At 46.6% G+C, this 16812-nt stretch overlaps 1 protein-coding gene across 1 annotated transcript; it reads left to right on the top strand.

Annotated features, from left to right (window-relative positions):
• The first annotated feature begins 915 nt into the window (after positions 1-915).
• On the top strand, positions 916-16812 carry Sft2d1 (SFT2 domain containing 1). The gene is made up of 8 exons (NM_001008302.1): positions 916-1043; positions 8452-8538; positions 9020-9102; positions 10209-10290; positions 11365-11400; positions 12960-13018; positions 14062-14091; positions 16346-16812. Exons 1-8 carry the CDS (start codon positions 981-983, stop codon positions 16383-16385), a joined length of 480 nt encoding a protein of 159 aa, NP_001008303.1. The 5' UTR covers positions 916-980; the 3' UTR covers positions 16386-16812.

The following is a 16812-nucleotide window of genomic DNA, read 5'->3' as shown; positions in this document are numbered from 1 at the left end:
GTCTCAGGCAAACCTGGGTTACTAAATAGCTTTCGGTACCACATTCTAGGATCTAGTTGCTTACTCTTGTTATTATAATTGACACCCTATCATTTGTACAAATTAATGGGTTTCACTGTGACATTTCCACCAATGTATATGTCAGCATTGTCCCTGAACTGCCACTGATTATTTCAAGTACATACTGACTCTTTCAAGTTGGGGTTTCAACTATATTGTTGAGTACTGGCAATTTCAAATATATTGGAAAACAGACTTTTCTACTGGTGTCAGTGTTTTTAATCTAGAAGAGTTACTATACTTCAAAAGGAAAACGTTATATTAAAAAACGACTTTATTGTACATTCAACGACGATTTTATTGTACATTCGTTATCATCTTTGCAATCTTTCAAAGGGCAAAGGGGCAGGGTTTTCATACTTCATTCAGTTCCAACTCCCTAAGAATGCTGAAGCAGTTTCATCAGTACAGGATCTCCTTCTCTAGAGTTCCTGTAATGACTGCCTTTCGAAAGGCAGTATGATAGACAATTAACCCTTTTTTTTTTCTTGATCCAATTTTTGAGGAGGAAGTTGTTAGTGAAGTAGTTAAAATGAAGACCTTTTCACTACTATCTCTCCAACACAAAACAATCGGGGCAGGACCTATCATTCAGTGACCAGAGAATTATGCAACTAAACACTGATTCTCTGCAACAGGCCGGACAGACAACTATAACTCTGCATCCTTCCCTGCTGGCAGTGTGAACGATCTTCAGGGTGAAAAAAGCAATTCAACAGCCCTGTGCAGAACCGGTGGGCGCGCCGAAAGTGACGCATTCAAACCCGCCCCAGCAGCAAAAGAGCGAAGAGGTGCGCATGCTCGAAAGAAGCGGAAGCCCGGATTTCCGGCCGACCCGTGAGGGTGTGGGTTCCTGGCTTCCGGGTGGGCGTGCGGGGCGGACGAACAAGTGGCCGGAGGCTCGGCCGTAGGACAGGGCCATGGAGAAGCTACGGCGCGTCCTGAGCGGCCAAGACGACGAGGAGCAAGGCCTGACGGCACAGGTAACGTCCCCAGCCGCGGCGACGGTGGGAGGGGGCCGCGAACCGCCGTCGGAGAATCGGCCCCGGCTGCTTTGCGGTGGCCTTTCTCTGGGCCCTTCCCACCTGCACCCGTGTTCCGCAGACCCTGAAGCGAGCTCTGAGGCTCAGGCCTTGGGGCTGGGCTGCCTGTGGCCACCTCGGGCATTCCAGGTCTCAGACATAAACTTGAAGCTACACCATGCCAAAGGTTGCCTGTGAAGTCAGCCCTCCTTAGCAATGCATGTTTTTTTTTTTTAACAGAGCCCTGGTTGTTTGCATGTGACCCAGACATGAGACTTGATAAAGACTTAACTTCCTCCAGTAAGAATTTAAAATAGGCAAACAGGAACTGCTCTGTGTTTTGCATGCTAGCACGTTTTGGTGTGCCTTGGCACAGACATGGACTTGAATTTGTATTACATGAAGATGTTTTGTTTGTTCCTTTTTCCTTCCTGACTTCTTTGTTGGCGTGACTGAGGTAGCCTGTGTTAAGACAAGTGAAATCTATATTGTGTTTTGTTTATTTGTTCTTTTTGTTTTTGTTCTGAGACAAGGTCTCACTGTGTAGCCCTAGCTAGCCTGGAACTACAGAGGTCCTCCTGCTTCTAATCTGTATTGTAATTGCAGTACAAAAGCCTATACATAGTAACATCAGAAATGGCAGTATATATGGTTTATCCAACCAGCTTGATAGTAACAAGTGTTTCATGCTCCACTCTTTGTTCTAGATCTGTGATGTAGCTGTGATCACTTGTAGCCATTTAAATTTAAAGATTAAAATTTAGAATTTATTTCCTTAGTGGTACAACCCACTTTTTGGGTCAGTGGCTACTGTTCAGACATTGATTGCACCTACAGAATGATTCCAGAGTGTGGTCAAGGAGTGCTCTTGTAAATCCTGGGGACAAGGAAGTGATCTTGTTCCTTGAAGTAGTTTCTGGAGGAGAGAAAGTTGTGTAGAGAAGAGTTCAATCAAAGGTCAAAGGCTCTGGCGGTGATCCAACAGACCTTCAGGTCTCTACATAGTTGTCACTGTCGATGTAATAACAGTGACTGATGGAGGCCTCTGGTGCACAAAATTTACATCTCAACCAAAGGTACGGTTACAGTGACTGGGACAGAGGGAAAGAGGGACATGTGTAGGAGACAAAGACAGGCAAGAAGAGGTGGAAGACTCTACGTCCCCTTGCATTTCCTAGGCTGTGGAGAGAGGGTTTCAATTTACAGTGAGTGATTGATACAGTATTAGCCACTTTCCTGTCACTAACCACAGTACCTGGCAGAAACGACTCAAGAAGAGGGAGGTATGTTGTAGTTCTCAGTTTCAGAGCTTTAGTCCATCATGATGGGGAAGGCATGGTGGACAGTTCCGGGATAGATACATGAGAGGGGATTCGCTTTGCAGCTCAGGAAGGAGTCAACCCTAGTGAGTGGCTTCTGCCAAGTAGGCCTTAGCATATCAAGTTTCCAGAACCTCTCAAAGTAGTTCCACCCCTGAGAAAAGGGGGTAAGGGCCTGAGCCTGTTCATGGGGAAACCTCAGCTATGTTGATCCAGTTCTCCAAGTTTCTTATTTTTTTAAGATATGTTTTTACTTCATATGTATAATATTTTGCTCTCTGAGGGTAAGAGGTGTAACAGTGATGAGGGACAGGGGTACAGTGTTATGGTGACCTTGAAGTGGAAGGTGCCTGGAAAGGAGCATGGGCCCAGAGGGAAGGAAGAGTGCTTAGCCCACTGCTTGTCCTGTAGGATATGTCTGGAGAGCGCGTGTCACAAGGTGAGAGATGCTTAGAAGATGGTGAGGACCAGAAAGTTTGTGAGAGTTCAAGGTGTTCTGCAACTGTAGGTACTCAGGGTGAGCGGGCAGCAAGGTGTCCTGAGTGGTGACTTCTTAACTGCAGGATGGAATAGGGCTCTAAGTAGATGGTTGCCCAGAAACCGGGTTAGACAAGGGTGTCTGGGCACCCTGGAATTTGAGCTACTCCCATCCTGCTGCTGAGCGGCTTGAGACCCAGGATTTACTAGAAGCTAGGGTTCTGGGCCCTCCTTAGGAGGTGGCTAGAACATCTTCCTAGAGGGAAAGGCCTGAAGCAGGACTCAGAGAAGCCCATCCTGCTCTCCCATCACTGTGCTTCTAGAGTTAAACCTAGGTTAGCTTCTCAGACCTGTGCATACCTGGCCCCTCCTCCACCTGCCAGGACTTAACTGTGCTTCAGGTGTCTCAGCTTCCTTGCCTGAGTCCTTTCTTATCTGTACAACTTGGCAGTCTTTTAGCAAAGTCATTCTTTCTGGAATGCTCCAACCTGGTTCTTCTAGTAGAGTCAACATTGAGTGTCTTCAGAGAGACCAGTCCTGTTCCTAGTTACCCTCCTATTTGTTTGCTCTGGCTGCTGTTAACACTGTTGACTTCCCCATTTGCATGTAAGACCCATCTGTCTTGCGACCTGTCATTGAAGTCTAACAGGTCTCTACCATGAACTGTGTGCTCATAGATTTTGACCAGAACTCAAAAACTAGGTAGCGTAGAAACCACAGAAGTTTATTTTTCACTATTCTAGAGGCTGACAGCCCCAAGGTCATGGTCACAAGCAGAATCTGTGTCTCTCCAGGGCCACTTTCTGGCCCATGGATGCACCACTCTAGTTTCAGTGGAAGGGGTGTGGGAATTCCCTGGGAAAGGAAACTAATCTCACTCCCAAAGGTTCTGTTCCTGCAGTCTGCATGTCCCCGAGGTTCCGTGTCCAGCACCAGTTTCTGAAAGGTTAGACTTTGAGGGAGCACCAGCGTGCATATTCTAGCATGGTGTGTGTCATTTGCTTGTGGATGACTAGTCCATGTTAACTAAGGAAACTGCCATGTTCCACCTTCAAAGTCGCCACAGGGAAGATGGTAATTAATAAAAACCCTGTTGCATAAGCCACGCAGTGGCTCTCAGAAGACTGAACATGACCTGCCAAGGTACTGTGAAACATTTAGTTACTGTGATGTTTGTATATGCGTGGTCCAGGGAATGGCACTATTAGAGGGTATGGCCCTGTTGGAATAGGTGTGTCACCGTGGGTGTGGGCTGTAAGACCCTCATCCTCGCTGCCTGGAAGTCAGTGTTCTGCTAACAGCCGTCAGATGGAGATGTGGAACTCTCAGCCCCTCCTACACCGTGCCTGCCTAGATGCTGCCCTGTTCCTGCCTTTATGATAATACACTGAACCTCTAAACCTGCAAGCCAGCCCCAATTAAATGTTGTCCGTATAAGAGTTGCCTTGATCATGGTGTCTGTTCACAGCAGTAAAACCCTAACCTAAGACAGTTACCTTTTTTTGGTCACATAACTCCAAAAATTCATGTGGTCTCTGAGTTGCATCTGTATGCTCTTGAGCTGCCTAGTGGCTGGGGCCTCTAAGTAGTTGCAGGGTTAGAACAGTCACAGAAAAAGATCAGGACTACAGCTCCCTTCAGAGCCCATGGTGCTCCAGGACCATGTGGAATGGCAGCTTCCCAAGGAGGCTATGTCTCTGCTCATAGTCATGCCCGAACAGTCAGATCCAGTGCTGCATTCTGAACTCTCCCCAAATCCATATACTAAGGCCTGACTCCCAGCATGATAGTCTTAAGAGAGGGTGTCCTTAAAAGTTATCCCAGGGAGACCATTTGTCCCTTCTATCCTGTGCAGAGGCAGCAGACACCATGTCTCCTGACACTTGATCTTAGGCTCACAGTTTCCAGAATCAGGAGGAGGAAGAGGAGGAGAGAGAGGAGGAGAAGGAAGATGAGGAAGAGGTGGTGATGGTGGTTGAAGTCATGGAGATGGTGGTGATGGTGGTGTTTTGTTACAGCGTACTGGCATACTAGTTTGTTTGTTTGTTTGTTTGTTTGTTTGTTTGTTAGACAAAGTGTCTATGTGGTTCTGGCTGGCTTGGAACTCACTATGTAGACAAGGGTGGTCTTGAACTCATGAGTTCCTCCTGCCTCTGCCTCCCGTGGGCTAGGATTAAAGACAGGTACCACCATGCCTGATCAGCATATAGTGTTTGTTTGTAACCAGGAGCTGAGCCCCTCACCTAAGTTCTTAGAAGCACACATAGTTGCTCTCAGTATCAGGGAGTGGCTGGCCGGCTGGCTGGCTGTGGAGGCTGGAGAGAGACATCTTTTGAGATTTTGTTTCAAGGTAGTTCCTGCAGCAGGCCTGAGGGGTGGGGCCCTAAAGCAGCTAGTGTGTGTACCAGTGTGTACTTCCCTGGGACAGGTAGGAAGAGTCCCTTCCTGGGAGCCAGAGCAGGGGCCTGGGTGCTCTGGTAAGTGGATGTCTTAGGTACTTTTTTCTGTTGCTGTGATAAGACATCATGACCAAGGCAGCTTACAGAAGAGTTTATTTGAGGCTTATAGTTTTGGAGTGTGAGTCCATGACCATCATGGTAAGGAGCATGACACCATGTAGGTGGGCATGGCTCTGGAGCAGTAGCTGAGAGCTCACATCTTGAGACACAATATGAGGCAGAGAGCTAACTGGGAATGGCATGGGGCTTCAAAACCTCAAAGGCCACCCCCATCCCAGCAAAGCCATACACCTTAATCCTGCCCAAACAGTTCCACCAACTGGGGAGCCAAACACTAACAGTAAGTGAGCTGGTGGGGGCTGCAGTCACTCAAACCACCACAGGAGCCTGAGCTCCCACTGCTGCCTTCAGTTTTCTCTGCTGTCAGTAGGTGGAGTTGTCTGTTCAGAGAGAAGCATTGAAGCAGAACTAGGAGGCTTGAGGAAGTTATAATAAGAAGGCAGGTTGGGGTTGGGGAGACTGAAAACAGGCTTGACCAAGAGTGGTGCTCAACATTATTGCCACTGAAATGAGGAGAAGCTGAGGGCCTGATAAGAGGCCTGTGGGGCAGGCGAGACAGCAGCTCCTAGTGATGTCTTTACAAAAAGATAAAGAGAGGGAGTATTTCTGTGGAGGTGTGGTGAGACATCCCTTCCCCCTGTGGGACCAGCCACACAACAGTATAGTATAGAATAGTTTATTCAAGGCATGGGGAAGGGAGTCAAGAGGGTGGTAGAGGCAGAAAAGGGCAGAGAGAGAAAAAGAGAGAGAGTAGAGAAATAGAGGTTGCCCATGAGCACATGGAGAGGGAGGTGGGGAAGGGATAAGAGGACAGAACAGGAACAGGAAGGCAAGAGAGAGAGGAGAGTAGGGGCAGGGGTGGGCGGACAACCAACCCCTTTTATAGTGACAGGCATACCTGGCTGTTGCCAGGTAACTGTGAAGCAGAGCTTAGACAGAACCTAGGATATTGGTTGTTTGTTTTTTTTTTAAGACTAATTTCCTTTTGTGTGACTGTTTATCTACATGTATGTGTATGTATGTGCACTATATGCCCACTGAGGCCAGAAAACAGCATGGGATACTCTTTAACTTGAATTGGGAATGATGCTGGGAGTTGGACCCAGGTCCAGTGTATGTGAAAGTGCTATTAACTCCTGAACCCCAGCCCCAAGACTGGGGTTTTTGAACAAGGATTTCAGAGATAGAGGGATTGCAGGGAAGAAGGCGGCTTTGGCAGTATGTCAGTAGGTGGGATGAAAGAGAAAAGCCACTGGAAATGGGTTGAAGAACATTCGGATGGGCAGTCCATGTTGAATATGGAGAACAGGCGAGGCCTACCATGTCAGCGGGACTGGCCTTGTGGCCAGGAGTCCTGAAAGCTGGTCAGGGGCAATTGGGGGACAAAGTGACTCTTTACCATATGAACCCCAGGAGGAAAGGGGGCAAGAATAGCTCTGAGGAGCAGGACCTTCAGCCTCTGTTGATTGTTGTCTTTTTACATGCAGTCATCTGGGGAGAGAAATGGAGGGGAATGCAGAAATTAGGGCTTTCGCTAATCGAAAGCCATAGCAAGCATTCTGGAGGACTGGGTTCTGGGCTCTGTGGCTCTCCCCGGCCCTGCAGGTGGTAAGGCTCTGGGCCTTACTCTCTCTCATCAGGTACAGGGGTCACTGTGTGGTGTCCATTGTTCTCACTGCCTGTATGGCTGAGGAGCTTGCCACAGTGGTTCATCTTTCAGTCCTGATTCCTTGCTGTGTCTTCTCAGTGCCCTTTGGTCAAAGACTTTACTGTCTCATGTGATGGCAAGAAGTCCTGAAAATAGAAAGTGAAAATTGTATACATGTATGGCAGAGCATGGTGTTCTGATATGTGTGACAGCAGGTTACTTGTGAAGTGATGTGCACATTTGGGATGTTTTATTTGGTGACTAAAAAAATGTAGTGTATGCATCCCTGTAAGAAGGGGCTTCGGGTTCACCCAATTTACAACCACAGGTTCAGTTAGGCTGTAGCGGGTGGCATTGTTGGAATTAGGATGTTAAAGTGCGAAGACACTAAGATACATTAAACGTGATGTGTCGCACTGATGAAACACTTCAACTTTTCTCTGCCTTTCATGCTGCATAAGGATTTCCAGATGATCTGCTGAGGTAAGGAGTGGAGACCAAGGGGATTGATTGCAAGCTGATGCCCACAAATTTCTATTGGGATTTCAACATTGAAGATGTCCTGAGCTGCTGTTGTTACTTTTTTAAAGTGTATTTGGTAATGCCCATTAGAAACTTAAATTTTAGGATAAAATTAGGATTAAATTCTAGTTCTAGCTTTGAACTTGCTGTATGGTTGAGGCTACCTTTGAACTCCTGCCTCTACTTCCCAAGTATTGGGATTATAGGCACACACTGCCATGCCTAGCTAAATTTCTAGTTTCTTCAAGGGTCCCAGAAGCCAGCTTGCTCTTTAGGCTGGACATCCATTGCAGTGTGGTTCACTGAGGACACAGGCTCACCTCTGGGTGAAGCACACCTTTGCTGGGTACCTTCCATTTCCCTCTCCAGTTCCTCTGCTTCCTTAAAGGTTTCCACTGAGATCATCCTTGCCTCACTCCTCAGGCCGGGCGGAAGTGAGAGGTGTGTGCAGACCCAGCCTCAGCAGTTCCCAGCATGCAGCCCACAGCTTTATCTCGGTTTAAAGATGCATTTCTGCCATCGTGCTGTTCTGCCTAGATAAACATGCATGTACTGCACCCAACACACAAGGACTTGATGAGGCCTAAAACGTACTGTGATTATACTTACCGGGCCCTTTGCCAGGGTCAGCTGATGTTCTTATAACCACAGAAGTGACTGTATTATAGAGTCAGGTCCATGTTCTCAATATGCTGCCAGGCATGGGGGCACACACCTTGATCCCAGCACTCAGGAGGCAGAGACAGGCATATCTCTGAGTTCTAGGACAGCCAGAGATACGGAGAGAATCCCTGTCTCAAAAGACAAAGAAGCTTGCTTAATGTAGTATAGAGTGAGATGTATACACACTGATCTAACTTTCTTAACTGTCTCTCTTTTCTAAGGTCCTGGATGCCTCATCCCTGAGTTTCAACACCAGGTTGAAGTGGTTTGTCATATGCTTTGTTGCTGGCATTTTCTTTTCAATCCTTGTGAGTTAAGGCATTGTCTCTTCTAATAGTCATATTGTTCTAAATGAATATTTTAATTAAGCACCAGCAGAAATAGCCTGCTTTATCTAAATGTTAGATTATTTTGATGGAATACAGTGACCTTAAATAAATGTGTAGGGATTGATTAAAAATAAACAAATTAATGTTATGGTAACTTGGAGAAAATGTTAAAATTGTATTTGAAACACCAATTTTTCTAGAAAACTAGACAATCGGTAATTTAGATGTGTTTTAGTAAGCCTGTTTTAACTTGGCATTTAAATGAATACTTAGTTTCAGACAAGCGTGGAGACAGTTCTGTTAGAGCACATTTGTATACACTGATACAAGAGACTATATTAACACAGTTTTATTTAAGCACTACCGTATAGTACTTAGTATCAACCACTGTAGTAGAACTTTCTGATTTTGGGCTCTGAAGATCATATTGTTATCTAACTAACTATAATTTCTACTTTAGGGAACTGGGTTGCTATGGCTTCCCAATGGCGTGAAGCTCTTTGCAGTATTTTATACCCTTGGAAACCTTGCTGCATTGGCCAGGTATGTATATACTTTGGCTTCTCAAAAGGCCTTATTTGCTGTTGGTACCAGATTTTCTTCCTCGTAAGTCTTTATAAGTAGCATGCTTCTGTTGACTGTTTATAATATCAATATTGCGGCAAAATTTATGCTATTACTGCTATTGTGTGACTGAGTATCGGGGATACTCAGTGGTCAGCAGTGTGCAGAGCACAGAGGCTAGGTCCTGGCCTAGAGTCTGCTCCAGAGCCCAGCTGTGTAGTTACGCCCTTGAGTACTGGCTCTTGTGGAGTGAAGGTTTTATGAGGAAGAGCTCACACAGGAAGCTAGGAGCAGATGTGACAGTGTTGGTGCAGTGCAGAGAACGGAAGCTGGTGAGCAGCAGGGACTGGAGCTGCCGGGCATCTTCTGAGAGAGCATTGCTGTGGGGATGAGTAGAGCATCCAGGCCACCTGTGATGCTTTAACAACATGTTTCTGCAGGCTGGGAGTCCAAGAGCAGCACCTCAGTTGTCTGCTGAGAGCTGCACCCTGTATCCCTGAGGTGCATGCACTCCCATGTTTGGAGGTTCACCTTAGGGCCTTGCTTCCACCCATGTGAGAGTGGGAGGCAGTCTGGTCTCTTCACCCTTCACACCATCATACCAATATCATGTTAATCAATAGCATATCTTTTAGTGTCTTTTCTAAGGTAAGGGGGAAAACCAAGTATGGTGGACATGCATGTGATACTTGTATTCTGGAGGAGAAAACAGAACTATCGCAAAGTCTAGGCCAGCCTGGGCTAGTAGAAAAATCATGTGTCAAAATATCAACAAAATGAAAGTAACTGCCCAGTAGTACTCAGAAGTTCAGGCAGGAGGATTGCGAGTGTATAGCCAGCCAGAGCCACATAGAAAGAGCTTGTCTCAAAGGAACAACAAACTAAGTTAGGGGGGAAGTTCCCAGTACAGAAGGATAAGGTATTTAAGGCCAGCCTAGGCTTTGTCCCAAACAGTCACAAAGACAACAGATCCACAGACGAGTAAAGCAAAAAGTAAAACAACTCACACAGTTTATTTTATAGCAATTTTATTTCTGCATAGCCAGACAAATTACTAAAGCCATCTTTTACTTTGTTTCAAATAGTACGTGCTTTTTAATGGGACCTGTGAAGCAACTGAAGAAAATGTTTGAAACAACAAGATTGCTTGCAACAATTATTATGCTGGTAAGTAAATAATGTTAATTTTATAAATGTACACCTTTTCTGCATTATTGCTCTGTGTGTGTGTGTGTGTGTGTGTGTGTGTGTGTGTGTGTATAGTAACAGAACGTTGAAGAGTTGTATAGCATTGTCTAATATGATTGGCTGGGTGGAACATGCTTCCTGTTGCGTGTGTATTATATAGCTGGAAGTAGTTAGGAAAATCAGCTGTTGTATTTCATTTTTAAGGCCTACACATGTTGGGACATCTGTTCCTCGTGGGAGTGAAAGTGCAGTACTTGTGAATTCATAGGAATCTTCTCAGGGAGAATGGGAATTGTGACTTGTATGGTTTCTGTCTCCTGCTGTTTGCTGACTTGCCTGTTGTCGTGGGACAGTTTCTCAGCAGTGCTATGAGTTGAGTCCCTTCCTGTAACAGGCTCTTACGGTGGCTGTCACTCAGTGCTGGTTGTTGAGTCACACTGTTTGCAGGAAATGTTAAGTTGCAGCACACACAGATTCTGCCTCACAGTATGGTGAAGACAACTGCTTCCCCAGTGCCGATGAAGCAGTGTGCAGGTGCTCTCTCTGGTTAGAGAGAGGAAAGCTGAGCCTCAGACAGCCCCCTCCCTCCCAAGATGGAGCTCACAGTAGGCCTTCCTAGCTTAGACTCCCACTCTGTTCTCCTGGCCTGTCCAGGTGAAGTGGGTGTGCAGCAAGCTCATGCAGTGTCCTGTAAAGCTCATGCGGTCTCCTGTGTGAAGCTTGTCCACGCTGTAAACATGGTGGAGCATGCTGACGCTATTGGCGCTGCTGTTGGCACTGTTGTGAGCATTCACAAGGCGCAGGGGTGGCCTCTTGCTGCTCTAACCTTTACTTTCCAGTCTTTCCCTTTGCTTGACCAGCACAGTATTTAGGGCTTCAGTTTGCTGGGACAGCGGGTATCGCTTCTCTGGGCTTTAAGGTGGCAGCAGAGCCCACTGTCCCATTTGTCTGTTTATTCTGTTGCTATCCAAGCAGGTGAGTGCAGAAGTTTGTAGTTTCTTATGAGCCCTTGAAGAACCTCAGGTTTTTCACACACTCTTTCCTTCCCTGTAGTTGTGCCTGGTGTTTACCCTGTGTGCTGCTCTCTGGGTAAGTTATGTCAGCTATGCTGACATCTGCTCACTGTCCCCACTCCACCATTGTCTGAGAACAGAACCGAGGCCAGTTTCATGAAGCCTTCCAGAGAGTCAGTGTCCCTGAAACAGATGTAAGGTGGAGTCTGCTCTCTACAACCTACTCAGAGGTTGTTGTTAAGTGTAGGTCCCTGTGAGCACACTTAGGGACCAGGTTGCTGCTCTGACAGCATCCTAGACTGGGCCGGTGTCCTCTGCTTTGCCTGCTGCAGACTCTGTACTTTGGGGGAAGCAGCAGTGTGAAAAGCTCCCAGAGAAGGGTGGTCCAGAGAACAAGCAGACGAACAAACACGACTAAAAAGAATCTCCATCAGGACCACATGTGGTGGTGATAACTTTAGTCAGCATCCTAGAGGCAGAGACAGACAGCTGTCTTGAGTTTGAGGTTAGCCTGCTCTACATAGTAACTTCCAGGTCAGCTGAGGGCTTTATACATGTGTGGTTGTGCTATAATGAAAGTCAGAGGACAATTTGCGAGAGCCAGTTCTCTCCTTCCACAACGTGGGTGCCAGGATGTCAGGCTTGGCAAACAATTGCTTTCACCCACTGATCCATCTCGTCTCTCCTTTAATGGCAGGGCTAGGCGTGTAGCTCAGTGGTAGAAAGCATCTGTCCGGCTGGAGACAAGTCCTGGTTTTGACCCTCCCTCAGCACCTGCCCACCTTTTTCCCCCACAAGATTAGAATTCTCACGTTAGTTATCTTAGAGCATTGTAGGAACTTTATATTATCCCAGGAAACCGCAGTAGTCTAATTGTCCTCTTAAACAACAAGCAAATAAAACCCCTGTCTGGGTGATGGTGGTGCATGCCTTTAACCCCAGCTCTCAGGAGGCAGAGACAGGAGAATGTCTGTAAGTTTGATACCAAAGTGAGTTCCAGGACAGCCAGGACTACGTAGAGAAACCCTGACTCAGAAAAAAGAAGCAAACCCAAAAACCTCAGGAAGCCAGGCATGATAGTGCATGCTATAATCTCAGCACATGGGAGGTTGAGGCAGGAGGATCGCGATAGTTTCAGAGCCAGTCTGGGCTGTGTATCGAAACATCCCCAAAGAACAAAATCTGGAGAAGGGGCAGGGGGAGACACGGGATAAGTAATTCTGTGGAGTTTTACAGGGTTGAAATGCTGATTCTAGGAAAGGTTACATCACTTTGGTAGTATCAAAGTTACGTCAAGCTGCTACCTTCAAGAGTTCCGATTTCCAGCCTTTGCATAACTGTAGCAGTCACTTATGCTGTGTGTTTTACAGCATTTAAGATAGTAGAAGTAGCATTGGAAAGGAAATGTACTTTCATGGGTGATATTTAAAGTTTTAAAATATATAGGGATAAAATTGATAAATAGGCTATTCCCACCCATTCCTCCATCCCCCCAACTCCGGGAGCTGAGGACCGAGCCCAGGGCCTTGCACTGAGCTAAATCCCCAACCCCCAGGCTATCCATTTTAAAGCAAAGAATTTCACCTGACTTATAATGCTACTTTTTAAAACCCTAAATGTGTTGTTTGTTGCCAGTGGCGGAAGAAGGGGCTGGCCTTACTCTTCTGCATATTGCAGTTCTTGTCAATGACCTGGTAAGTCTCTTCTTGTACCAGTTAGAGAATGGAGACTGTCTAGGGTGTTAGAAGCATCATTTAGATTCTGGAGAGCCCTAGAAAGGGGGGTAGAGGCCTATTCCTGGAGCCAGATTCCTGCAGAGTCAGAGTGAGGCCCATTCTGAGCAGTGCCTCCTGGTAGTAGAAAGAGAGAGCTGTGGTGTCAGGGTGCACTGGCTATGGGGGCAGGCTACTGTGGGAAGAGAACCGATCAGAAATGTAGACAAACCCACCTGGATTCCCACAAGAGGAAGCTCACACGGTGCACCCATGGGTGTCAGCTGCCCCTAGGGATTCCACCCGCTGTTGCTGTGTGCCTTCTTTCTAGTGCCACATCCTCCTCACAGCCCCATGTGACTCATTCTGCCTCCACTCACCTGCCTGGAAAGCCCCAGCCAGCCACTCCTTCCCCTGCTTCCCCTCAGACTACAGAGCAAATTCCTTGCCTTTCTCAATTTTATTGTTTTGTGTCTTTCCCATTGACTGTCACCCAGCTGGGCTTGGCTCTTCTGGCTGTTTCTACCTTCCCCCGACACATACATCAGTGTGTTTCAGACTCACCCTGAAAGGTGACTTGACTTTTTCATTGAAATGGGAATGTAGGCTGACTCACATTTCCTTTACTGTGTTCCAGGTGGCTTGTCTCCAGGAAGTTGTCACCATTCTTAGTAATGTTAGCTTTTGCTGGAACAATAAGAGAGTAACTTGTGCAGCAGGCCTCAGCACAGCCCCAGAGTCCTGAAGTTTGCTGAACATATTATCAGTGTTTGTAGCTCAGTGGCAGAGGACCTAGGTTACATCCCCAGTACAGCAAAGTTTACAGGCTGCCTGTGAGGCCGTCGGTCTTGGAAAGTCAGGATCTTTCACAAGTTCCCAGTCAGTGCTATCGCCTGAGATGGCCTAACAGTCTCAGAACCCCTGGCCTATGCTCGGCTGCTGAGGTGGCTGCAGTAGGCACTGTGTCCAGTGGGCATAGGGCTTGCTGTAGACAAAGTGTCAACATCTTTGACTCTCTTTTGCAGGTATAGTCTGTCCTACATCCCGTATGCAAGGTGAGCTCTGGATTCCATTATACTCCTGGACATAAGTTTAAATAATTCTCATATTAAGCTATGTACGGCTGGGCATGGTAGCACAGCTTGGTGAGTGTACGGCTCATCTGGTCTGTACAGTGAGTACCAGGCCACCCAGGCCTACGTAATGAGACAATAGCATTCTCAGGAGGCTTTTTAGTTGACTTTGTGGACTTGGTTGCTTTAAGAAAGTTATTTTTAAGGACGACTACACAGCTGGGTGTATACACTGCCTTCAGGTAAATGACATCTTGCCGCACATGGCACTGCTCCTACCTTGCTGTACGAACACTTAACAGGGAATTTTTTTTTTTTTTTTTTTTTTTTGGTTCTTTTTTTCGGAGCTGGGGACCGAACCCAGGGCCTTGCGCTTCCTAGGCAAGTGCTCTACCACTGAGCTAAATCCCCAGCCCCCTAACAGGGAATTTGAAAACAGTTTTCTGGATCGTTCTGGTCAGTACCCAGGAGGCAGAGACTCCAGCAGGAATAATTCTGTTTTGAAAAGTGATAAGGGAAGTTAGGGTCAGGGGTCAAGGTGTAGCACATTAATGTTCCTAGCTAGCACAATGCTCACTCTTTGCTGGTTGGGAGCCAGGGGTGATAGGGGAATGTCCAGACCCACGGCAGCCAGCGTGGTCTGCTGTGCTGTTTCTCTGTTCTTTTCTAGAGGAATGCGATGATTTAGTTGTAGAAGAAAAATGTTAATTCCAACCTTATACCTGGTAGATTTGGAAAAAACAGTTCTGCTGAAGTAGGGCTTTGTCTCTGTGGAATTTGGAGATGCCTTACATATTTAAAGACAGCAGAATTAATACGCCTAATATGAACAGTGGAAGACATTGTTTTTACTCAATCTTTTATTGTGAGTGATTATTTCTGACAAACACGTAAAAGGAGAAAAAGCAAAGCAATGTGGGCTGCGGGAAGGAGGCCGTGGATGAGGCAGAGGCGAGAGGAGAAGGGCAGCAGGCAGCAGGCAGCAGGCAGCAGGCAGCAGGCATCTCAGATTTATTAGCGGGTGTTTTGAGTAGGAGTTTTTGTTTTTAATGTAAGCATATTATATGATGGCTTGGATCGTAGAAAAGAAAATGTGGAAGTGGAATGAAGTTCATCACATGGTTTTGGGAGTTTTTAGGATGCAGCAATGAAATGCACTGTCTGCCTCCTGGACTCTGGAGTGAGCGGCTTTGCTCCCACTTTGCCACCATGATGTCCTGCCTCTCTGGCCAGATCCCAACTATTAAATAACCAGGACACAGACTGATTGCACACAAGAGAGAACACAAGTGAAGCTCGCCACCCAGAAATGGGTTTATCTGGCTCACGTTTCCAGGTCCGTCAGCGACAGAAGTCAGGGCAGGAACTCAAGCAGGAACCATGGAGGATCACTGTTTGCTGCCTTTCTCGGGGACTTAGTGTAGCCAGCTTTGCCGTGAGGCTCAGGAGGAGCCCTTCCTGGGGACTGGCACTGTCCACAGTGGGCTGAGCCTGCCTGATCAATTAATAATCAAAACAATCCCCACAGACGTGCCCACAGGCCAGTCTGATCCACCAACCCCTCAGCTGAGATTCCTACTCATGTGACTCATGTGTACAGGACAGTGTCAGTGCCAGGTCAGCCTGGTTTCCTGCAAGCTGCGGGATTCTGTTCTTTCTGTGACTCCGTTGTGGGGGCTGGAAAGATGGCTCAGGAGTGCTTGCTCTTCTGGAGGACCAGACCACCCACGTCAGGTGCCTCATCCATCTGTCCTGGGGTCTGTTTGCCTTTTCTGGACTCTGCAGGCACCTACATTCATGGCAGACACACAGACATATACAACATACACAAAAATAAAGTGTTTTAAAAAAACACATTTTTGTCCATTCACACTCACTGTTGGACATGTAGGCTGATTCCATAGCTTGGCTGTTGTGATCATTGCATGGGTATGCAAGTTAAAAAAGAAATCGTATAAAAACTTAATTCCCGGATTATTTTGTTATTGAGAGTCGTTTCTTTTATTAAAATTAGGGCTATGTGCTAGTGAAAATTCCTGTGACAAATACCATTTCAAATATTAGCAAGAATACTTTAAAGGCACTTGCTGGTGTTCTGAGTGATTCTCAGCAAAGCCTTGGTTCCCTGGAAACTGCAGCAGCGTGCAGCCCTGCGTGGAAGTTGCTAATGCACGGTGGGACGCTGCTGCTGCTCCTGCACACTGCTCCTCCATGGCCCTTTCTCTTCTTCCCCCAGGGACGCGGTGCTCAAGTGCTGCTCCTCCATCCTGAGTTGAAGGTCGTCCCTGCCCAGGAGGAGTGACTGGGAACTGATGCTGTGCCTGCTCCAGTGATCACTCCAGAGATGGCAGTAGTCTCAGCCGTGCCGTGGACCGCTGAACCTCACTGTGCAGCCCTCCGGTCCCTGCCCGTTAACCTCTGCTTCCAAAGACAAGATCGTAATCATTGCCACTTGTAAATACTTGTTACCCTGTTTTTAATCTTTACAGACAGCTTCTGAAATGTGAATATTTAAGGTGTAAACCTGTGTTGTAAGATATATCCCACTTATTCAGCCTTTTTAAATGCTCCACAACTTTAAAGAGTTTTTTAACTTTAAAAATGTGAAACTTTATATACTTTAAGCCCAAAATTACTTATTACGTGTAATAAAAAGTAATATATGTATCTTGACAGTTTTGAAATAAACACTTGGAAATGTAA

Source organism: Rattus norvegicus, chromosome 1, assembly GCF_036323735.1.
Source record: "Rattus norvegicus strain BN/NHsdMcwi chromosome 1, GRCr8, whole genome shotgun sequence".
In the NCBI taxonomy this organism is placed as follows: domain Eukaryota; kingdom Metazoa; phylum Chordata; class Mammalia; order Rodentia; family Muridae; genus Rattus; species Rattus norvegicus.
The sequence above is the reverse complement of the archived record's forward strand: the minus strand, read 5'-3'. Positions and strand labels throughout refer to the sequence as shown.